Source organism: Siphateles boraxobius, unplaced genomic scaffold, assembly GCF_051911475.1.
Source record: "Siphateles boraxobius isolate OS27281-9 unplaced genomic scaffold, OSU_SipBor_1 5, whole genome shotgun sequence".
In the NCBI taxonomy this organism is placed as follows: Eukaryota; Metazoa; Chordata; class Actinopteri; order Cypriniformes; family Leuciscidae; genus Siphateles; species Siphateles boraxobius.
The window spans coordinates 4,308,352-4,332,963 of record NW_027509141.1 but is presented as its reverse complement, the minus strand read 5'-3'; the positions used below and the strand labels follow the sequence as shown (position 1 = coordinate 4,332,963).

At 42.0% G+C, this 24,612-nt stretch overlaps 3 protein-coding genes across 4 annotated transcripts; 2 read left to right on the top strand and 1 right to left on the bottom strand.

Moving 5' to 3' along the window:
* Window positions 1-4,449: 4,449 nt before the first annotated feature.
* ppp1r3db (protein phosphatase 1, regulatory subunit 3Db) lies at window positions 4,450-5,396 on the bottom strand. Its single transcript, XM_077204240.1, has one exon. It carries the CDS (start codon window positions 5,378-5,380, stop codon window positions 4,499-4,501), a length of 882 nt encoding a protein of 293 aa, XP_077060355.1. The 5' UTR covers window positions 5,381-5,396; the 3' UTR covers window positions 4,450-4,498.
* A 1,778-nt stretch (window positions 5,397-7,174) lies between these two features.
* On the top strand, window positions 7,175-20,632 carry fam217bb (family with sequence similarity 217 member Bb). Of its 2 annotated transcripts, none has more exons than XM_077204237.1 (4): window positions 7,175-7,824; window positions 8,021-8,087; window positions 9,487-9,554; window positions 17,090-20,632. In XM_077204237.1, the coding sequence occupies exons 1-4, from the start codon at window positions 7,730-7,732 to the stop codon at window positions 18,723-18,725; spliced, it is 1,866 nt and encodes a 621-aa protein (XP_077060352.1). In that variant the 5' UTR covers window positions 7,175-7,729; the 3' UTR covers window positions 18,726-20,632. The 2 variants fall into 2 exon arrangements, with proteins under 2 accessions (XP_077060352.1, XP_077060354.1); XM_077204239.1 differs by having other exon boundaries at window positions 7,183-7,824; window positions 8,025-8,087.
* A 536-nt stretch (window positions 20,633-21,168) lies between these two features.
* pdrg1 (p53 and DNA-damage regulated 1) lies at window positions 21,169-24,344 on the top strand. The gene is made up of 5 exons (XM_077204533.1): window positions 21,169-21,318; window positions 21,419-21,491; window positions 22,135-22,209; window positions 22,298-22,378; window positions 23,927-24,344. The coding sequence occupies exons 1-5, from the start codon at window positions 21,235-21,237 to the stop codon at window positions 24,007-24,009; spliced, it is 396 nt and encodes a 131-aa protein (XP_077060648.1). The 5' UTR covers window positions 21,169-21,234; the 3' UTR covers window positions 24,010-24,344.
* Window positions 24,345-24,612: the final 268 nt, after the last annotated feature.

Below are 24,612 nucleotides of genomic sequence, written 5' to 3'. Positions count from 1 at the left end.
TGCAGCCGTGAAAGCAACTTTTTAGACAACCCCAAATAAAGAGAATTACAATAATCCAATCTGGACGAAATAAAAGCATGGATCATATCTTTAAAAGACAGGAAACCTGGCAATGCCCCTCAATTTAAAAAAGCTGCCCTTAACCACGCGTTTACTTGTTTATCACATTTCAGTTCAGAATCAAAGATCACACCAAGGTTCCTCAATTGAGTATTAACATTAGAGGCCAAAGGGCCCAAGTCAAGTGCAATCTGATTTGCTAGCTTTGGCGGACCAAAAATCATCCCTTCGAATATAGATTCGTTCAGCTGAAGGAAACTAGATGCCATCCACAGCTTTATTTCGTCCAGACAGTCAAGCAAAGGTGACCATTTTGAGATGTCATTCAATTTCAAAGGAAGATACAACTGGGTGTCATCTGCATAACAATGGTATGCCACACCATACTTTTGACAGATTAATCCCAGGGTGAGTATATATAAGGAAAATAGGACAGGGCCGAGACACGAACCCTGAGGGACCCCAGAGGTGATGGGACGAGAGGAGGAAATAGTGCTCCCTATTTCCACCGCAAGGGTTCTGCCCTGTAAATACGATGTAAACCACCTTAATGCAATCCCCCTAATGCCCACCCACAGACTCAGACGCTCAAGGAGGATCCCTTTATCCACTGTATCGAAGGCTGCACTCAGATCCAGCAGCACTAAGGCAGCACAGTTCCCCGAATCTACCGAGAAAAGCAAGTCATTGGTCACTTTAAGAAGGGCAGTTTCAGTGCTATGCTGAGGTCTAAAGCCCGACTGGAACGTATCAAAAATGTTGTTTATATTTAAAAATGTTGAAAGTTGGTTTAGAACCACCTTCTCCAGTATTTTAGCTAAAAAAGGCACCTTAGAAATAGGTCTACAATTGTTTAACACTGCCGGGTCTGAACTCGTTTTTTTTTTTTAAAAGAGGCTGTACACGAGCGTCCTTAAAATATGATGGCACAAGCCCCTCTATAAGACTCTGATTCACCACAGATGATATTGTTGGACCCACCGCATCCCAAACCTGAATTAGCAAGCGGGGCGGGATGATATCAAGAGAACAATAAGCTGGCTTGAGATTGTTGTGGCAAAAATTCTGTTAAACATCATTGTCCCCATGGACATTCCGTCTTCACCAGGGTGACACTTTGCGTGCCGTAGCCATGGTCTTCCATCGCTGGTTCGGGAGGTACGTTACTAGCACGTCCTTGAATCCCTCACTTTGTGCTCTATTGGATGGTTGAGGCCTGTTGGTGTCTAGTACACAGAAGTTACGCTGTGCAAGAGAGTGACACCCAACAGGAAGATATGAGACAGCCTTTATACTGTTTTCAAGGTTCCTCCTCACCCGCTGTACCTTTCACCCACCCAGATAAGGTCCTTACTGCTGTTCAGTTTCTGCTTAAAGACACAAACTGGTACTGAAATAAACTGGCCAAAACTGACCGTCTCTAAGGTCTGAGGTCCTGTCCCATATGTTCCTGAAAAGTCACGCACAAGCACGTACACACATATACTTTTATACATTGAATAGGTTCTTTCTCTTATGATACCTGTTTGGGATCAATGAATATTAAAATTTCTACAACAAGATGTTTAGCAATTTCTAACAGGTCTGAAGTGGTTACCGGCTCAAATGCACTCAACTGGCCAGAGGTAAGCGAATCAGGAGGAAAATGAACCTGGCTTTGAACCTGGACAGAACTAGAGATGCTGGCTCTAATAGCAGAGATTTTATCCATAAAAAACTCCATAAAATTTTTACAAGTTCTCTCTGAATTATCGAAAACAGTAGGGCATCCAGGATGTAAAATTGTATTAATTACACGAAATAATATTTTAGGGCTGTGCTGATTCTTAGAGATTAAATGGGAAAAATGCCGCACCTTAGCCGCTTTGACAAACTGTTGATAGGACACCATACACTCTCTGAGTATCTCATATGAGACCTGTAGTATATCCTTCTTCCATTTCCAAGCAGCCGACTGTCATCATTGAGCCAGGGCTGAGATACAGTTTTTGGTTTTACCTGTTTCCAGGGTGCAATACAATCCAAAATACGATTACAGCCCATATTGAAATTAGATACCATCTCCTCTATACCCCGAATAGATGGATTATTCTCAATGACTGGCATAAGGGCATTGTACTGGTCAGAAAACTTAGAGGCAGAAGCTGCATTTATAGCCCGCGCTCGACGGCCAGCTGACACGGGACCCAAAGGGAGTCCAGCAAATGTGACATTGAACATAAAAACAAAATGATCTGAGAGCCCCATGTTCTCAATAGTCAGCTCACCCACCGGTACACCCCAGGACAAAAGCAAATGCCCCTGCTTAAGCGCAACACCATCAACAGACTGCAGAATCCAACAGTGACAAAAAATCTTGTACCAAGGGCTTCTCAGGGCAGCAAATATGAATATTAAAATCACCTAATATAATAAGGCTGCCACAACAAGTAATCATAGAAGATAAGCAGAGAATTCCCCTATAAATTCCTTGTTATAATTAGGAGGTCTATATATTAATGCACAAATAACTGGCCTAAACAGGACCACTTTAAAAACTTGAACCTCAAAGCTAGCAAACTTATCCACTGGTAACAGCCTGCATTTAAAACAATCCTTAAAAATTGTCGCAACCTACATCAAATAAAGATTTCCAGATATGCACTGCAACTGTCCGCTTATGTGTCAAAGGTGAAGGTGTACTTACAGTAGTTTTGTTATTGGTTTAAAGGCGATGTATATTTTTAGAACTGGCTGGTTTCGATCATGCGCTCTTCCAGCTGTAGAGGCATTGATGGCCTTCCTCAGATGCCATTTACTGATACACAAATCTCTGTCGAGCAAAGGTCAACAAGAGCGCCAATGCAAGTGTCACATAAACAATGATGTATCCTTCTCTAAATAGACAAACTTGCATGTGATGAAACGAGTTACACGCAGTACATCAGAATCGAATAAAGATAAGTGCATTTTACAATAACTTGCCAAGTCAGCTTGTGCATTACATGATCACTTTAATGTCTAATTATACATATCACACCTGGAAAAGATGTTAGACACAACAGAGAAAATGTACAAAACCTCATTGGACAATTGGCAACACTTTGATCAGGCTTTGGGCGTTTGATTAGGTCTGATACTGTAAATGCAATGATTTGCTATATGATGGATGATTTATTGGTGTTGTGCCTAATTGTTATTCTATGTTTGTTTGATTTTTAGAGTTATATGCTATTTATGTTAGTCCGTTTTTTGGGGGGTTTTGAAAGTGCTTTATGAATAAAATCTGAGATGAGTTGAGTTGACTTAACAATATAGCATTAACTAACATGAACAAACTATGAGCAATATATATTTGTTACAACATTTTTTTAATTTTCTTAAACCACAATTGTTCAGTGTTTGTGTTAGTACACCGTGCATTAACTAATGTTAAGAAATGAAACCTTACTGTAAAGTGTTGCCATATAATCCAAATAAATGTTTAATGTAGAACTCATGCAAGACGATCAATCACACACCACAAGACCGACTCAAAGAGATGTTAATCCTACAATGATTCAGATAGCACTATAACGAGCGGGATCTTGGCAGACGAGCTCTGAGTTTTAAAGGAAATGTGCATGAAGTTTGTTCTATTTTTGAAGAGACAATTAAAGATAAAAGTCTCCTGCAATAATAACACTGAAGCGATCAGCTAATTGTTCTTTGGTGGTGAACAGTCATTCCTGAAATTAGAGCCATTTTAAAGAGTTCACTTCAGAATTATAATTTCCTGATAATTTACTCTTCCCTAAGTCATCCAAGATATTCATGTCTTTCTTTCTTCAGTGGAAAAGAAAAAAGAAATGAAGGTTTTTGAGGAAAACATTCCAGGATTTTCTCCATATAGTGACTTCAATGGAGTCCAACGGGTCGAAGGTCCAAATGTGAGTTTCAGTGCAGCTTCAAAGTCTCGACACGATCCAGCCGAGGAATAAGAGTCTGATCTAGACAAACCAGCGGACGTTTATAACAAAAATAAACTTTAATATACCATGTAACCACAAATGCTCATCTTGCACTGATGCAATCAGTTACGTAATCAGGCTGAAAGGTCAGGCGGTAAATATAGGGTAGTGTGAAAAATCTCATTTTATTCTCCAACTTCAAAATCATCCGACATCGTTGTTTTAGCTTTTATTTATTATTATTTTTGTAAATGGTGTTTGAGTTAGTCTTTGCACGTTTGCTTTGTAAACTCTAAGTCAGTATTTACGCCTGCGCCAGCTTGACCTTTCAACATGATTACGTATAGCAGAGCTAGTGCAAGACGAGCATTTGTGGTTAAAAAGTATATATATATATATATATATATATATATATATATATATATATATATATATATATATATATATATATATAGCTCTATAAGAGATCCTTCCGATGATGTGTGCGTTTATGTTCTACGAGGTGAGAGTCAAACGAAATGCACCAAACTACCTTCACACTCTCTAGGCACCGTTAATTTATACGTCTGGCAGGTCAGTTTATAATCACATCCAGCATTATTGTCCCAGTACTCGGATCCTGTGACACGGAAGCGGATGGCAAACTGCAGCACGGCTCCGGGTGTCATGATGAACGGAGGGACGGGGAGATGAAAACGAAACACATCAGACTCGGGATCAGAGCCGTCTCTGTGGACAGTGGAGATCCAGCTCGCTTTACTCTCCGCACGGCTCTTCCAGTCAGTGAACGAGTAGATCACCGTCACCTCTTTCTCATAAGCCAGATTCAACACCTGCACAGTTCCTATAATCCCCAGCTCGGAGTAAAACATCTGCTCCAGGGACACTCTCTGCTGGATCAAGCGCTCGAGGAATCCAGGCTCGGCACTTATATTATCAGGGAATGCCGGTTGGAAGTAGGGAAGCTCCAGCTCCAGCTTTCTCCTGGATGCGAGCTCAGAACCGGCCAGAAGTCTTGTGATGACGTGGACCGGCACTCGCGGATCCTCGCTGGCAGTGAAGAACTTCACATCTTCCAGCTCGAGCCCCAGGGAGTCCACGAAGCGGACCTGCATGTTCCTGCACGAGTGCTCGTCTGTGGAGGACGAGAGGGATTTCGCACGTCTCCTCATGATGGGCTTTGGCTCCGGCTCGCAGGACGGCCCGCGGCGGCCCACGGGACACTGAGCAGGACCTGGGTTTGGGCTCGGGGGGCGTATTGCCACCGGGGTCCTGTGTGGAAGTGAGTTGGAGATGTCCAGAAGGTGAAAGCTCTTGACAGGTCTTGATGTTTCATTAAAAACGCTTGTGAACTGCAAGGCAGGTCCAGATCCATGCGGATGAGACTCCATTCTCACTCTACTTAATATGAGCAAAAGGAGAATATGTAAGAAGATATAATACACAAGTTATGTAGTTTCACAGGTGAAAATATATGAGTGTTGCTGTATTTGCCAAGTAGCTATTTTTTGGGCATTTCTGCAAACTATTGATCACTCTTTTTTGACAACTATAAAGTGTGCAAACATACAGAATTCAGTTTTATAATTTAAATGTTCAGTTACACTTTATTTGAAGATGTCTTAACAGTGTAATTATACATTTAAGTACCGAGTAATATAAACTTAAGTAACTATGTCCTTACTATTGGGTTAGCATTAGGCTTTGGTTTGGTTTAGGGTTAGTTTCATGTAGTTATGCTTAATTTATTGCTATAGTATCTACATGTAACATATGTAACAATGGTACTGTAAAATAAAATGTTAGCAAATTTTGTTATGTTAATGTAAAGACAAGACATTCAGAATTATTTTTTTCAACTTTGCCAAAAAGTTTCTAAATCCTTTTTGGAGACATTAGCCTAATCATTTCTTCATTATGCTATGTTCACCTAATACTAAAACCTAACAACATAAACGTGTAACACGTAACGGACGTTGGGGAGAGCGGGGCACAACCTGACACTTTTTGACTTTCTCAGTTTGTGTAAATTCACTTGGGTTCAGAGTATTTATTTTTTCCAACATTATTTTAAAGTCTAGTACAATTATGTGGTTTTGTTTCATTAATACAGTGTATACTTTTTTTCTTGATTTACCCCGAAAGAATTGAAGTGTGACAACATGCCACACGGGTTTGTAACATGACCACCATATGACAGATTAAAATGTTATCTGATCTAATAAAAAAATATACAAGATAAACTAAAATATTTTGTCAATAAAATCCAATTATTAACTTTTTAATATTTTTTATATATATTGATGATATATGCTATGATATTTTTAATAATTAAAAATAGTTATTTTTTATTTAGGCAACAAACACACCACAAAACACAGCTATACAGCATAGTTCAAAACATAGGCTACTAATAATTCATCATTTCTGAACATTGACTCTCAGTCTTTATTCACCTTTTTCCTCAATAGAATTCATAAAAGTATAGAATAGAATATCATAGTTCTAATAGGGGCACATTGTAACAATGTGACAACATGCCCCACCAGCGCAACTGGGATTTGAACCCGGCTAGTGTATTCTGCTGGTTAGATCAGCATGAAGGAAATACTGTATCTCAACTGTTAAATAACAGATATAAGATTACAATAATATCAGATTTGTCTGATTTTAAACAAACACAAAAAAGCAGAGATGAAAATTTAACTTCATGAAGAAATGTAGGCTACTTTTGCTATGGTTAAATAAATGTTCAGTGATATCTTCCAATTTTGACGCATTTTTTTTTATATATATAGGCCTAGTGTTGATATGGCAACTAGTAAATATAGTCCTACAACACAGTTTCGTCATGCTAGTATGGAACGTTTTAAAACCATTTGTGTTACATCGAGCCTACTTCTGATTTAGGTATGCAAAGTGACAGGTCTCTTTCAAGCGATCCAATAATCAAGATGTTCAATGTTAATCTCTAGATCTGGCAACATATTCTTACCTCAATTACGGCAACTTTACGAAGAACGACCTCAGAAAGATGAATGAACACACAACACATTAACTTTAAGGTGGAAAAGACCTCTTCACCCAGAGTGTCTGTAATAATATACTCAGAGATCAAGCCCCTATGACATTTAACTGATCCCATAGGAGGAGTAGTCGAAACTACCACACCAACGATTATTATTATTAGACCACTGTACATGAGATATGACATTCTCACGTCCTGCACGTATATAAACAATGCATAGCGCTAACACGTCAATCTCCATTCACGAGAACTAGGCCAGTCAATAGGTTATCGCGCGGTTGTATTTTTGTCGTGTCGCTTGTTTACAGCCGTATATTTACAGTATCGTGTAGACTACAGCGACCCTGATCCTGTGACACTGTATAACTACATTTCCCACACAACAATGCGCCCTTCAGCATCCTCACATCTGGAAAACACGCCTGCGTAAAGATCCTCACAGGATTCAGAGTATTAACCACATATCGTCGATTAGTTAAGTGCACGAGACAGAATCGAGAACGCCTAATTTGACCGATGAATCTCATTACACACAGGCTCAGGCTGATCCGGTGTTGTGCTGAATTATTTACGACAGAACGGGACAGATTCACGAAGCATTAAAGGGACAGTGGGAGTAAACCTCACATGAACGATAAAAAATGGACGAGCCTTCAAATCCTTCAAGACTCCGTGGCTTTAATTCACGAGATTTCATCCGTTTAGGAGAGTGATGGGAACAGTCTTACAGGAGAGCACTGTGCACAACAGTCAGAATCTTCTTTCTTCAGATAGAACAAAAACTAAAGCTTTGGGACATGCACCAAGGTAAGAAAAATAAATAACTGTAAATTACATTCAGGTCATGTTTTATTTCCCCAGATAATGTATGATGAAATAGCTTGGATAAGTGGCAAAACATCTTTAATTTTTTTACTTCATTCTTGGTGATTTTGAATATGCTGTACTTCAGCAATCATCCATTTATTTCTGATCTTGACCAACCTCACTTTTTCATTGAAAGCAAGAAAACCACAAAAGTGCCTTTGCATCCACCACCGAATAGTGGCATCAGCCTGGCATCTGAACCTGTAAGTATTTGTGTGTAAACTTATATAATAACATAAATAATAATTCTATGCAATTGATGCATTTAAATTCATCACACACTTTTTTATGTAGTGTGTAATATAGCTGTTTGTGAATGTAAAAAGGTCTGCAAAGTGCAGATAAACTGAGTTAGGCTATTAGTCACTTGACTAATCATATATTATTATAATTGTGCATTTATTTGGTTTCATGTTTCATCTGTCTTCTTGTTGATACTGGACTTCTGCAATGCACCCACTTATGTCATAAATTACATATACTCCAGTTAACTCGTATAATAACTCAGTTGCTGACAGTGGAATCGCAGCTTGAGTTTGGCCTCGGCAGGATGTTAGCACTGGCCCGACAGTGGAAAAGTGGCTAAAAAGAAAACCGATTCTGAACTGAAGTCGTCAGTAATTCCAGTCTCACTTCCTGCTGAATCTCAGTAGGTTTTTAACAGATTTGCCAAATGTCAGTCTATGTTCCTCATTGGCTGCCGTGAACAATGTCTACTTTGACCCTCAAACACTGTAGTTCATCTGAGACTGGAAGAGTTTGGTTTGTGTTGTTCATGTGGAGAAGACACTGTTTTCTGCTGACAAAGCGAATCCACTTTGTCCCTGTTTACAGCTGGTATTAAGAAACATTTTGGCCAAACTCAGCACAAGGGTCGACACTAAATACAGGTGTAAATGGGGTGTAAAATGTTTTGTGCTCGTCCACTTTCAGCCACTTCCAGAGGTCGTTGAAAACGCATTCGACCAGATGCTTTCATAGTGTAAACGCTCATGTGTACAAACAGCCACAAAAGAGCGTCTTCTCTCCACCTACTGACCGAATGCGTAAACATTATGGGAAGCGCACTAGCCTTTTGTTGGCTGGAGCCCCAAGTTTGGTTTGAAGATGAAAAACGTACCAAGCAAAATGTTCTCTCACCATTCCTGATTTCTAACACAGACTCAGCGTGTCAGAGTAGAAACAAAAGCTGATGCTCTCCGCCTGTTCATATGTGAATTGAACGAGCTTATTTTACTTATGGGATCCGATCGACTAAAACGCTTCTTAATACCAGGTCAAAACAGGGCCATTGATACACTTCTAAAGGATGAGATTGCTACGGTAAAACTGACACCATCAATACTGTTCGTATCACTGTGTATCAAGTGCTGAGGAAGAGCTGAAATTCAGATATAATGACGGGCATTTGGTTTCCAACACAAGCTGTAGATGTCGACCAATCACAACAGACTATCTGACCAATCAGAGCAGAGCAGGCTCTCGGAGAGGTGGGGTTTAGACACTGCATTTGGATCCGTATTTGGGGCACTTTAATAAAACGTACCAGTAGATTTTAAACACATATTTGTGTTAAAGCTTTTTTTCCCTTTGTGTCTACAGGACTCTCAGCAAAGGTTCAGAAGGACAAAACCTGACAACATGTTGATCATGGCGAACACCACAAACAGGTTAGATATGGCACATAGATCAATAAATCTTGTATTTTACAGTCTACATGTTACTAGAATTAATTATTATAATAAGACAAGAAGAAGTGGTTCAACTGACCACAAAACTCATGGTTCGGATCATATTACGGTTTTTGAGTCACGGATCAGATAATTTTTCGGATCAGCAAGAAAAAATAACATTTTGGGGATGGGTAACTTTGCTTTCCATTTATTACTTAGAGGGGGATAGTTGACCCAAAAATGAAAATTCTGTCAGTAATTACTCACCCTCATGTTGTTTCAACCCCGTAAGACCTTCGTTCATCTTCGGGACACGAATTAAGATATTTTTGATTAAATCTGAGAGCTGGATCACTCCTCCACAGGCTTCTAAGGGATTGAAACTTGTTCCTCAAAAAGTTATTAAAGACATTGTTAAAATAGTCCAAGTGACTACAGTGGCTCAATCTTAAGTTTAACAAACGACGAGAATACTTTTTGTGCGCAAAAAATAAATAACGACTTTATTTCAACTATTCATTTCCATCTCTGTGGGCCTCGAGTCAGTTCACTAGTGCAATTGCTTAAGCTTCTGTGTTGTACATCACACGCATCACACACATGACCTGCATCGGCCAATAGAGAGACTACGTGTGACGTACAACACAAAGCGCTGCGCTGTTACACTAGTGAACTGACTCAAGGCCCACAGAGATGGAAATGAATAGTTAAAAATAAAGTTGTTATTTTTGTTTGTTTTTGCGCACAAAAAGTATTCTCGTCGCTTGATAAACTTAAGATTGAGCCACTGTAGTCACTTAGACTATTTTAATGATGTCTTTAATAACTTTTCGGGGCTGGCAAGTTTCAATCCATTAGAAGCCTATGGAGGAGTGATCCAGCTCTCAGATTTAATCAAAAATATCTTAATTTGTGATCCGAAGATGAACGAAGGTCTTACGGGGTTGGAACGTCTCAGGTTACGACTGTAACCTATGTTAACTGAGAACAGGGAACGAGACAATACGTCAACGACGTTATGGGGAACGCCTCAGGCGTGACAGGTGTCTGAAATCACTATCAAATCACGTCAATCATATTGACCGGCGACAGCCCGTGAATCATTAGCGTGAATGATTAACATGCGACCTGGAAGTATAAAGGGGCGCCTTGCAAACATGACAAATCACCTTATCGTCTGAAGGGACTGTACGGTAGGCAAGCCCCGAGGCATGGCAGGGAGACGTATTGTCTCTTTCCCTGTTCTCAGGGAACATAGGTTACAGTCGTAACCTGAGACGTTCCCTTTCGAAGGGAACTCAACAATACGTCAACGACGTTATGGGGAACGATATACCAACGCCGCCATGCTAAGGGGAGTGCATGCCAAGTGGCAGTGACAACTGTCAGAACCAGCAACTTCAAATGAAACGCTAGAACCACTCACCCTCAGGTCACACTGGGCTGTCAGTGACAGCATTCCCTACGGTCATAGCCCAAGCTACAGCCTCACAGAAAAACCTTCATAAACATGGTTAAATGAAAGGGTTACCTGGGCCGGCTCCGGGCCTGGAACCTCAGCTTCCAATTAGAAGGGGTCCCTTCTAGGGAATGTGGCTAGGGAACCCAAGGGAACCCCAGCCAGTCACTATTCAGGGGAACGTACTCACCCCGAAATGCCACCAGGACGGCCTGACCTGGCGCCAGTACATAGACACTTAGTCTGGCCAAATCCTGTCTGTCTGAAGACAGAGCCTCTGGACAAATGCCTTAAGTAAGGCATCCAACCCGAGGGACTGCGAAGCTGGCAGTGAACCACTCGGCCCGGATCTCAGAGACGGGATATCCCGGAGAGTATGACTCAGCATAGTGCTTTCCGACCCTTGCTAGCGAGGGGAGTTTCTCTACTCGATCCACGGATCAATCCAGTGTCTGTGTTTCAAAACACTGAGGAGGCCTGTGAAGGCCTAAGGGCTGATCTAACTGGGAGGCCTCACGAGAGGCCTACGACCGTCTGACCAGACTCAGGAAGCCGCATGCTCATAGAGACCCTCGTGAGGGGAGCACAAGGTCTGCCTGGTAGGCAAACCAGGCTGTAGGCAGAAAAGGTTCCGGGAGGGAACCTTTAGCAGAGAATGAACACTTTAGCGAGCCAGGGCGCAAGGTCGCCTTCAGCAGCTGCCTATTAAGGCTAGCTGAAACTGATAGCAAGAGACCACTAGCTTCATAAACCCAGCACCACTAGGGAGTGTTACAGGGAGGCCCGGAGAGGCCTACTACCTGATAGCAACGTAAGTGGGAATTAACCTTTAGGGAGGCACGTGAGGCCTACTACCTGATAACCACAGTACGTGGGAACTCACCTTCAGGGAGGCCCGGTGAGGCCTGCTACCCTACGACCACAGTATGTGGGGAGCTCACCTTCAGGGAGGCCTGGAGAGGCCTACTACCTGGTAACCACAAACTGTGGGAACTCACCTTCAGGGAGGCCTGGTGAGGCCTACTACCTGACCGTTCTCAATCAAGGAGGCCTGGAGGAGCCTACTACCTGATAACCACAGTATGTGAGATGCTCACCTTCAGAGAGGCCAAGAGAGGCCTACTACCTGATAACCACAGTACGTGGGAACTCACCTTCAGGGAGGCCCGGTGAGGCCTGCTACCTTACAACCACAGTATGTGGGGAGCTCACCTTCAGGGAGGCCTGGTGAGGCCTACTACCTGGTCACCACTATCTGTGGGAACTCACCTTCAGGGAGGCCTGGTGAGGCATACTACCTGACCGTTCTCATTCAAGGAGGCCTGGAGGAGCCTACTACCTGATAATCACAGTATGTGGGAACTCACCTTCAGGGAGGCCTGGTGAGGCCTACTACCTGACAGCCAAAATATTTGGGAGCCCACATCCAGGGAGGCCCAGAGCGGCCTACTACCTGACAGCCACAATATTTGGGAGCTCACATTCAGGGAGGCCCAGAGAGGCCTACTACCTGATAGCCAACGTAAGTGGGAATTCGCCTTCAGGGCGGCCGGGTGAGGCCTACTACCTGACAACCATCTTAAGTGGGAATTCACCTTCAGGGAGGCCTGAGTGGCCTACTACCTGATAACCACTGGTAGCTTTGAGCCCTGAGTCCGGGTGAAAGTATAAGGTGGCCTGCTAAGGCCAGCCAGCTGGGGACTCGCCTATCAGGGAGGCCTGGTCGGGCCTACTAGCTAATAGCAAGTCATATTCTGCCATAAAGTACACTGTTGGAAACCATACTACACAGCATAATTTACTAATGGGCTTCCAGTAGCGCTATAAGGTATGTCCCACAATGTTGGGACTCACCTCCGAGGAGGCCTGTTTAAGGCCTACTACCCATCAGTGAGTCAACTGCCCGAACCACCAAGGCCAACCACGTAAAGTGAGCTGGCCTACAGTGCCCTCTGGGGGGCTGTCCAATCAAGGAGGCCTGCTGAGGCCTACTACCTAATGGCGCAGCCTTCGTTGGCAGAAAAACTGTTTACACAGCGCCTACAGCATCCTGGTGCCTAATCACATTGCCCATGGCAGTGTACTCCGCAAGAAAGCTAGCACCCTTAAAACAAGGGGAGTACAACATACGCCACTCTGCCTCAACGGAGGCCCCAATTAGTCAGGGGCCTACCATCTATGCATGGGCGTCAGCTCAGGGCAATGCTCTGGCTTCAGGGGAGCGTACTTCGACCAAAGAAGAAGTGAAGCTTACTTCATACTCGACCCGAGCCGTAGTGGTGCGAGGTAGGATAAAACAGAACTGGGAGTGAAGTGCTCAGACCTACCCTGTATCACAGGGGAATACTCACACCTCACCCTGAGGTTACCAGGGTGCGGGCCTGCCAGCGGCTCTAGGGGTGACAGAAATGTATCTGTGCCCAACCTAGGGGAGTGGGGCTTGAATGAAAGCCAACCACCTACAACCTAGCGCTCTAGCAGTAGCTCAGCGAGGTGAGTGAAGCCTAAACTGGCGGCCTAAATCCGTAGGCCAGTTCTGCATGGCAGGGTCGGGCAGGAAACCCAGTCTTCTTCGTGAAGCGAAAGATGGCCTAACCCTGCTCAATAAAGACATATATACCACGGAGGCCTGTTCGAGGCCTACCATGTCCTTACAAACCATCCTCTGCACCATGCTGCATTACTCTAGTCACCCCAGAATGCAGAGAAGGGGGCGGGCCTTGGCCTAACGACTCCCACGGGAGGAGGCTGTTTATACAGGGATGCTAGAAACCAACATTCACACAGTGAAGGGTCAGAGGAAAAAATGCTAAAATTTTTAGCAGAGCGCCTCTATTATCCCTGGCACAGCCTAGGCCAGCTACAGAGGCGGCCCTGGTGAGGGCCAGCCTGCAAGCATAGATCTATCTGAGGGCTCGGAGGAGCCACAGCCTTACTAAAGAATATAGTCTGTATTATTCCATACAAAGGGCTGCAGAATCGCTCAGCCTAATGAAAACCCAAACAGAGCTCAAGGGGCGACATACTCAGGAAAAAGTCAAACGGACCCGTGGGCCGGACATAAGATCTATCTGAAGCTCTAGCGTCAGTCAACACTCTAAGTAAAACAATTTAAAGAGAGAGACCAACCAATCTACCCTGAGGTGGCTAGCAGCCCGAAGGCTAACACAGTTACCGTTCTGGCCACCTAACGGGGAACTTCAGGGCCCTGATAATCCAATAAAGTTCTCTTACCTTATTACCTTGACATGACCCCATGACTCTATACAGGGAACGAGGTCTGTAAAGAGAAATATGTTATTTTTAATCACAAAAAAATACTCTTTGAAAAGACCAGCAGCTCACCTGCGGCGTGCAAAGTGAAGACTCGCCAGATAGTTCTTTACAAACCTGGGATCCGCCACTTTACATGCCTGAAAGGGGCGTTTCCACTAACCAAGCCTAGGTGGGCCATCAGAACATAGTTCTCATCATAGGCCCATCCCCAGGCCTGATGTTATGAACGCCTGGGGGTCAGAAGAGAGAGGGCAGATTTCGTGACCCTCCGGGGAGGTTATCCATTACCGACGCTGTGTGCGTTTGCGCTGGATAACCTCCCTCAAATCTCTTCTGTTGCGGGAGTCACGCCTTCTCTGCGACCTGCTCCTCAAGGGAGGGGGCGCACGAGAGGCGACACTGGCTCGCTGACCCTGCCTACGGTCCTCAGACCGTGAAGGGCCAGGCCCTCCCGCTTGCCGGGGTACGGACGCGGATCTCAGCGGTATACAAGTTTTAAACGCTGCTGAGCGCGCCTTCGCCTCCATGAACTTCCCCACCACCGCCTCTACGGAGGTACCGAAGAGTTCGGAAGGCGAAACCGGCGAATCGAGGAGAAAGGCTTTTTCTTTCTCCCCGATGTCGGCTAGATTTAACCACAGATGCCAGATCTGTGTTGCGGCGCAGCTCAGCCACCGCCTCAGGGGACATCCCTGCCCCCTGGTCGAGATCCCCCAGCAGGTCGTCCTGGTACGCCTGTAATACTGCCATGGTGTGCAGTGCAGCACCGGCCTGACCTGCTGCCGTGTATGCTCTGCCATTCAAACGAGCCGTTGTTTTCAGCGGTTTGGATGGCAGGGTTGGAGCTTTCAATGTCGCTGCCCGCCCAGACACGAGATAGTTCGCGAACGTCTCGTCAATGGGCGGCATTGACACGTACCCATGCTCTCCGATCCCCTCGACATCAGCGAAACTGGCCCGCTGATGTCGGTGAATACGGGCAGAGTATGGGCTCTTCCATGCCCTCTCGATCTCCGTGTGAAGATCAGGAAGGAATGGAAGGCTCACCTGAGCTGGTGGTGTATGGCCGGGGAGAAACCGATCGTTGTTTTTTTTTTTTAGCCTACCGCGAGCGATCTCTCCTCTAGCGCGCTGCCAAGGCAGCTGCAGCCTATTGACAGCGCGCTCCATCACATCCACCAGCTCTGCATACACGGGGCAGGATGGCTGAGGAGGTTCAGGATCTACCTGATCATAAAACTCCTCAGCCATCTCCTGCGTGTCCTGAAGAGCATCAACTGCAGGTACAGTCGGTGAGTAATCTTCCCCATCGACCTGCAGTTCGCCCTCGTCAGCCGTCGAATCATCTGAGAGGTTAACAACCCTCTCGAGGCGATCGACGAGCTCCATCTGGGAGCCCCATGATGTAAGTCGCCGCTCGGCCTCGGCCTCGGCACGAGCGGGACCCGCGCCGTGAGGTCCAGACGCTGAACCCCCTTCACTCGAGAAGAGGGCCAGACGAGAGCGGAGCGTTTTAAGAGAAAAACGCTCGCAGTTAGCACAGAGGGCTCCCTCGAGAACCTCCCGTGCATGCTCTTCACCCAAGCAAAAAACGCACAGCTCGTGTATGTCGGCCGGTGTCAGAAACCTCGGACACGGGTCGGCACACTTACGAAAACAATCTGCCTTAGCTGTGCGTTTCATCTTTCTCTTACCTTCGTATACTTGAATAGCGTTTCAAACAAACAGTCCCTGAAGACGATGAGATGATTTGTCATGTTTGCAAGGCGCCCCTTTATACTTCCAGGTCGCACGTTAATCATTCACGCTGATGATTCACGGGCTGTCGCCGGTCAATATGATTGACGTGATTTGATAGTGATTTCAGACACCTGTCACGCCTGAGGCGTTCCCCATAACGTCGTTGACGTATTGTTGAGTTCCCTTCGAAAGGGAACAACATGAGGGAGAGTAATTACTGACTATCCCTTTAAAGCACACTTTAAGTAGGTACTCCAATACCACGCTAAAAACTATTAGCCTAACTTATAAAGTTCAGACATTATTAAAGGCAAGTGAACAGTCAGTAAAAAATAAGAACAAATACACAAATTACAAGGATAAATAAATACAACACAACAATGTTACAAATAAAGTAAGGTCTAACTGTAGTATTCATTTTAGGTACAGAAATGTAATAATTAAATGTAAAATAACACTATGTTTACTGTATGCATTCAATATAGATTAATATATGTTAAATCTGTGTTTTGTAGTGTGATTAGCATTAATGACACATAAATAACAGCAGGTGTTTATAGGCTACTGTCACTTTAAGACCGAATGCACGGATCCATTATAATGATGCACATGCTTCTCTTGTTCTCTTTCTCTTGAGACATAACCGACTGTGTTTACTACAATACTTGCCGAGACTGGTATTTTGACATAATTTTGTGCGTATTTGTCAATCCAAGTGCATGAAGACGCGAAAGAAGAATCAATTCGGAGTTTGTGCGCTCTCTGAAAGTACCGAATTAAATTCTCTTTTGCCTCTTCTAGCACTGGAATGGTTTAAAATTTAATGAATGTGTAATCTAGCAAGACAAAACACGTCCAAATTATAAACTTTCAGACTATGGCGGTTAAACTTTAAATTAATCCGCAAATCACATGCGTACGGATCACGTATCAACAACAATCCGTTTAACCCCTAACAAGAACATGTACATTATTCATGTCAATACATGAACACTTTAAAACAAAGTGTGTCCAGATGTTATATAATTTTCTAAGACTTGACTTTTGGTTCCTCAAGGCAACACAACACCAAGATCAAATCTCATGCGACATCCAAAAATGGACAAAAGGAGAGGCGACAAAAACAAAAAGAGATTGGCAATGGTGGCAGGGTTAAAAGCTCAAGTGAAAGGCCTGTGATAGTGCAGAGAGAAGAAGAAGATGAAGGCTGTACGCTGCAATGTAAACCCAGAGAAGAGGACAGCGCCAGTGACCTCTCCGATTCTGAGCGATATTCTGTGTTTCCGGCTGAAATCTCTCCGCCTGACCTCGAGCTGCGAGCAGAAGTCATCGATCCGTCGGACTTTCAGTCCTCCAGACCTCCACAGGACAAGTTCAGAGGATCCTATCCAGATTTCTTACCTCCTCCTTTCAATTCTTGGAGTCTGAAGCAGTTAGCAGTGTACTTGAACACCAACAGCAAGAGCGTTCCTCGGCCCAAGCCCGTCGGGAAGCTCGAGAGATACTTGGACCGGCTACTGCAGATTGAATGGCATCAGATCCAAAGTGTCCAAGAAGACAGTAGCAAATCCAACACCCCAATGCCTAAAGTTCGCCACTCGTCTTCTCATCTCAGCCTCAGCTCTCCTAAATGTATCCTCCAGTGTCAGCGCGCGTTCCCTTTAGCGTTACTGTCCTCTTTAGCCACCCGTCAGCTTTCAAGCTCCACTTGTCCACAATGCCAGAACCAGTATCTCATCTTGAACGGATCATGCCGCCCTCATGCCCTCCATCTCCACACACGCCTGGAGAAGAAGCGTCAGGCCTCACGCAGCAGCAGCGAGAGCAGAGCGCTGGAGTCGAGACACAGATCCCTGGAGCACAGACTCAGTGATCCTCTGAGCGAGAGCAGACCTCATCCGCTGGAGTCGAGACACAGATCCCGGGAGCACAGACTCAGTGATCCTCTGAGCGGGAGCAGACCTCATCCGCTGGAGTCGAGACACAGATCCCTGGAGCACAGACTCAGTGATCTTCTGAGCGAGAGCAGAACTCATCCGCTGGAGTCGAGACACAGATCCCGGGAGCACAGACTCAGTGATCCTCTGAGCGAGAGCAGAGCTCATCCGCTGGAGTCGAGACACAGATCCCGGGAGCACAGACTCAGTGATCCTCTGAGCGAGAGCAGAGCTCATCCGCTGGAGTCGAGACACAGATCCCGGGAGAACAGACTCAGTGATCCTCTGAGCGAGAGCAGAGCTCATCCGCTGGAGTCGAGACACAGATCCCGGGAGCACAGACTCCGTGATCCTCTGAGCGAGAGCAGAGCTCATCCGCTGGAGTCGAGACACAGATCCCGGGAGCACAGACTCAGTGATCCTCTGAGCGAGAGCAGTCACTGGAGGCGCATGCAGGCCGTCGGGAACATTCGCAATCCGGTGGGATTCACACGCACTCCTGACCGGGCCACAGCAGCCGGTGTCTGTGATGTGAAGACGAGAAGGCCGGGGGAAAGGAGTCACTCCTGTGTCGGCGTCAGGGAGATCAGCTTCTCGGCACGCGGACGCAGTGAACGAGGGAAGAGCTGTGATAAAACACTGCAGGACTCAAAGCTGTCCTGTGCTGCGAGTTCAGAGGGTTTACTAACATACAAAGACTCTGAAACTAGTCCACTGACCAGGAAGCAGAAACACGTCGCATTTGTCACAATGTAACTGGGCGGGAAAACACTTTCTGTAAAATTAATGAATTTCAATGCATTTGATAAGAAAATATCAAACCAGGTTATGTATTTTCTGAGAAATTTGTGCTATGACATTTACTGTAGGCAACTGATAACTATGTTATTTTAGTGAATGTATGAAGTCAGTTCATCACATATATGGACATGACGTGTTGCAAACAGAAAGTTCTTTATTTCCAAGAGTATTGACTTATCATTTAAAACCTTATAGTGAGATGTTTTGCTTTAAAGATTGTAAATGATTTTTGGTGTGATGTTGTTTTTTATCTAATGCAATGACACTATCTTATTCTCTTATTGTGCATACGCATGGATTTGTGTACGAACGTTTACATGAACAAATCGTGATTCATTAAATAACTTTTGTTTTAAATTTTATTCTAAATTCACGAAAATGTAGGAACAACTGAAACACACGTACCCAAAAATCGCATACCCTGGGTGGTCTTACACTATAGCTACATATAGATGTATATATATTTACATCTCAAATATATTTAATCACACACACACACACACACACACACACACACACACACACACACACACACACACACACACACACACACACACACACACACACACACGCACACACACACGCACACACACACGCACACACACACACACACACACACACACATTTTTACAGTCACATCACTTATGTAATATGAAAAAAGACAAGGATTTAGGATATTGGTGTGGACTCTGCTATTCTTGTTTATTAGAATGATTTTTATAACTATGTCTTTATCTTATCGTTCTTGCTGTGAACGGGCCTTTAAGTCTCTTAAGTTTAAGATGTGTTTTTGTAAGACTATACGCATGATGTACCCCATGTTTATTTTTGTTTAAAATATTAGTTTTAGCAATTGTTATTTTATTGTTGCTGTGTAATAGCAATATATATAGACCTACATTCATTTCTCTGTAGCAACTTTTATTAGCAGGTAAATAAACAAAAAAAATTTTTTTTCAGCAATATTTGTATGTCTGCAGATTATACAAATTATTCTGTTACATTAATGTATCTAATGGTAAGATTCACTGTTAACATTGAAACACAGCATTACCCTCAACTCGACTGTCCCAGTGAGCAACCAGACATCAGACATCTTTCATTGTACAACTCATTATTTTTCTTATGCCTGATTCAAAAGTTTAATGTGATGGCCATAAATAAAACACGTTTGTAAAGTTCCTCTTGAGATGGGAGGAGTTTGTAATAGCCGTATCCAAAGTAATTCCAGATGTTTTGGGAACAGATTCATTTCTTAACATCACTGCTGCTACAATATAAATAAGTGATATCATCTACTGTAAGTATAAATCATATTTTGAATTAGGGAAGAAGTTGTCTCAAGGTCGATATGGCATTGATGGTCAATGCTTGTTCAGTGGTTTTGAATTCTGAATACCTTGATAGAAATTGTTTAAAATTAACTCCCTTTTAACTAAAATTCAAAAGACAGTTAAAACCACTGAAACATGTTCAGACAAGACTCATGCACTTTTTCCCCCCTTCAAAATGTTTTGTGATTCTTGATTGTTCTATTGTTTTAATGTTGTTTTACAATTTATTTATAATTGTTTCATAAACAGTGTTCTGTTCAAATAATGATTGTGAGAACAGAGGCCATCATAATGAAAAGGTTATTAATACATGTATGATGTGATGGTGATGGATGTGTCTAATGTTTTATGAATGTAAAAGATTTTGATTGTAAAAAAAAAAAGAAAAGAAAAGAAACTGTGATTATAGTCTGGTCAGAGATTTAGTTATTTTTCGACACAATTGTAGTTTCTTTTTTTTTTTTCACTGATGTTACAACCCTTAATTAATGTATACAATAAAATAAAATAATGAAACAACGAAGAAAAGTCGAGTTATCCATTATGAATAGTAGGCTAATAGTAAGTAGCCTAATCATATAAATGTTAATAAACAGGCCTACTTACCATCTGTTTTTTAGGGGTGGAAATGTACTGAGCTGAATTGAAAACTTATTTTGTTTTTGGGAATGACGCTTTTAAAATGAACTGTAATATTTCATTGGTCAGTGAAAGTGAAAAAGTTAAATAGCTTTTTTGTGTCCCTCGTACCAAGTCAATTGTTCTACTCATTGTTAATTTCAAATATCAGTAGGATTTATGTTAATTGAATGAATGCTAATTGTTGTTACTTGCTAAATATATATATATAAAAAAGCTTATTTGTAGCGAAGACTAAGGTTTACAGAAACGATTATCGAAAGCTTGCATAAATTTGCTAAATTCGTAACCTTATACTAACATACTACTCTTCCTATCTATTTTCCTCATATATTTCTTTTCTATGACAAAAATTGTAAGAATAGTAGCTATCCAGTTCCGAATTTCAGAGGCTAGCAGGGCGGAACTGAAATTGAGCAGATAGGGTTTCCGTCATCAGTCGAGCCTATTTTTCCAGCGCACAATATACAGAATTATCAAAATTATCAAGCATGGACGAGAGTGCACAGCAAATATTGGAGAATTTGACTGAAGTAGAGGTTGCTGCAGAAGACATACTTGCTGACAAACAACAGGTACTTATGAATTAATATATTTTTTGTAGTCGAATGTATAAGGAGAAGAAGTGTCGCTGAAATAGGGCAAACTAATTAATTGTCGCTTAAATATTGACAGATTGTGGATCTGGATTTGCGGAGAAACAGAAATCGAGAAGCATTCAACGCTTTACGAAATCATTCCTCAAACGGCAAGTCCCAAAAATTGTTCATATTATTATTACATGCGGTATTAGTTTGTCAGAAAATGAGATCTCGTTGTTGTCCGACAGTCCATCTTCCTATTTTATATTTTGCATTTGCATTTATGTTCAGTTTTTTTTTTGCTTAGTCATCTGTTACAGATGTTTATAAAATAGGATTACATGTATTTCTGTAGTTTGTACACAATTAGTGTCTGTATTTGATAAACATTAAATCTATGCTATGAAATATATTACATGATGATTTATATATACCGTGCAAGTGTATAAATTTGTTCAATTGCTGAAGTTTCATAAGTATATCTTATTTTTATTTTCATATGTATTTAATAGGAATAGTCTTCATTTTAAACCAAGAAGAGAAAGTTATCATGATCACCCTAATCCCCAAACACATTTTACCTATTTTATATAGAATAACAGCTCTATTAGATGGTACACTTTAAAACTCAACGCTGATGCATATATGATGATCTCAGTTGAAAAGTTGATGATCTCAGAAACCAAACAAATGTCCTCTACAGATCTCAGGAGGCTCTACCCGATATTATCTGCACCATAATATTATTTAAACATTTTATTGCTATTTGCCTCTGAACATGTCAATAATGTGTAATCCAATCTAATCTAGACAATGTTAAGGTGTGTTTTGGAAATATGTTCATCAAATTCCCCCAAGAGAGCGCCCGATCCATGATCCTTAGAGGTGAGCATGCCCTCTTGAACCATATTTCTCTCTTAATAATACATTCTCGGTGTTTACTTTGCCTCTTGCTGTTATTTGTGCTCAACAGACCAAGAAAACCTTGACAATGAAATAACTGACCTCCGCAATCGACTAAAAGCAAAAGTAAATCGTCTCAATGAATTACAAGGTAGAGTTGCCTTACCATCCTGATTCATTGATACTTTGGCATAGGGGTGTGAGATGTATATGTTGTCTACGATGATATCATGATTGTTGTTTTAATGATGTGCAATCTGACATTAAAGTATGTCCCTAACTTCTCAAAAAACAAACAAAAACACCCCTAGAGAGTGGTACGGTTAGGCTACTGCGTTAAAATGCAGTAAAAACGACCCCTGTGTGAGTATTTGTCTTTTAGGATATATTGTGATATGGTTAAGCAATCACACAAAGAGTGCAGTTTTGTTCCCCCAAATATAAGCACAACTGCAAATGCGATATTGATTTTATATAACAGTAGAACTGCACGATTAATCGTTAAAATATCGCGATCTCGATTCAAACACCCACGCGATATCATTCCTGCTTGAAAAAGTCCAGTCGATCGCAGCAAACATCTCTCAATGATCCACAGAGAGACTCATAGTTATGAAACAGTCTTTTCAGCCACACAGTATCAGTATTTCTGTTACAATCATTTAAATTATCGTAGAAGAACTGATAAAAGTTTATATTTAGGATATAAACACTATGTCTACGGAAGCGATCAAAGAAAGTAACTTGGTGCTTCAAATAACATTTGTATCAAATACATTGTTACACCAGTAGGTGTCCACAAGTGACTGTTAAAAATATATCTGTCATTTAATCATTCATCCAGTAAGGAAACAAGTGAAGTTTATGAGTCATTGAATCAGTCATTCACACCAAATTTTTTTAAGCAGTTCATTGAAATTAATTAAACATTTTAAATAGACTGCAGCAAAAAACAATTTGACAGAACCTCCAGTAAATTACTAGATTATTGTTTTGTTATTTAGTATAATTATGTTCAGAATTGTGATCTCTATTTGAAACAAAAAAATGTGATTCTCAATTTATCCAGAGTTGCGCAGCTCTATACAATAGTTTAAAAAGCAAATAAGTGACTTGGACACAGTATTGCCTGTTTTTGCTCTATTCGTCAGACAGAAATAGTTCCAAACAAAGCCATGGCAGAACTGTCTCTGAGCAACACAGGTTTCATTACTGAATGAATTAGTCTATTTGAACAAATCAACTGAATTAATGACTCTATGATCCGCTCATTAACAGTGATCTGCCGCCTACTGCCAATTGTACTTTCATATTTAAAGTATCTTTTCTCTACAAAGCTCTATTGTGTCTTTTTATTCTAATTTAATTTATTTATGCACATTTACATTAAATGTAATAATTTGACATTATAAATGATGCATAGGCTTAATTTAATTAAATAAAAAAATTGCCTGTTATAAAGAAACCAGCACTCTATCGTCTGATCATCATTATTGACAAAATCCCAGAAAATATCGAGATGTATATATATTATTTGTCAATATCGCACACCCCTACTTTGGCATACAATAAACCCTCATCTTTAGGTCAGTGTGTAGTAAATATCTACTTTATAAACTTAACTGACAGTGTCAGGTTACTGTCATGAAATATTAGTAGATATGTAATGTGAGCATCTGATATTGTGTTTCTTCCACAGGGAAGCCTGAGCTGACAGGATATAATCTTGCCCCTTTGAGCAACGACGAGATGAAGGCAATCAACAGCCTCATTAAGAAGTGATATTCCTCATTAGTTCTGAACTGGAGTGAACGCAAACCAGCGTGACTTTACTCAGCAGAAGACCAATGCAAGTGTTTCTCTTCTTTCTTTCTGTTTTTGGTGTCAGACTCACAGTCATCATTCAGTGCTTTTACTTTGATTGTGTCTAAAAGCCTTGCTTACGTTTTGTGGAATGAGAAACAAAACTGAACTGTTGAACAGTGCAAGCCACAAATAATGCAGATTTAAAATCAGTACTTGTCGGCAGTGTCTGAAACCCCTTTAACATGTTTATGGTGTCATTTTGTAATATACATTTAAATTGTATTGTTTACTCAATAAACAACGTTTCATCACTTCTGGGGTTTTTTTTTTGCATTAATTTGATTTAAAGTTCAGTGCGCTGTTTCCTCATGCCATAAACATGGTATAATGATTACTTTGACCACTTAAATAGTATATGTATATCAGCAGTTAGCCAAGAACTCTTCCGGTTGGTATTTCCACAGCTTGAAGGTAAAGATCTTACAGATTTATGGCTCGTTTTAAAATCTTCCCGGTCTCCTGACATCTGTTATAACATCTGCTTCAAACATTACAGCACTCATAACTTTCCTTAACTCT

Excerpts from the sequence above, each read along its gene's own strand:
- ppp1r3db (XM_077204240.1), bottom strand. The coding sequence starts at position 5,380 with ATGGAGTCTCATCCGCATGGATCTGGACCTGCCTTGCAGTTCACAAGC.
- fam217bb (XM_077204237.1), top strand. The coding sequence starts at position 7,730 with ATGGGAACAGTCTTACAGGAGAGCACTGTGCACAACAGTCAGAATCTT. Across the intron at positions 7,825-8,020 it reads GCTTTGGGACATGCACCAAG|CAAGAAAACCACAAAAGTGC; the intron begins GTAAGAAAAATA and ends TTTCATTGAAAG. Across the intron at positions 9,555-17,089 it reads ATGGCGAACACCACAAACAG|GCAACACAACACCAAGATCA; the intron begins GTTAGATATGGC and ends TGGTTCCTCAAG.
- pdrg1 (XM_077204533.1), top strand. The coding sequence starts at position 21,235 with ATGGACGAGAGTGCACAGCAAATATTGGAGAATTTGACTGAAGTAGAG. Across the intron at positions 21,492-22,134 it reads ACGAAATCATTCCTCAAACG|ACAATGTTAAGGTGTGTTTT; the intron begins GCAAGTCCCAAA and ends AATCTAATCTAG. Across the intron at positions 22,379-23,926 it reads TCGTCTCAATGAATTACAAG|GGAAGCCTGAGCTGACAGGA; the intron begins GTAGAGTTGCCT and ends TTTCTTCCACAG.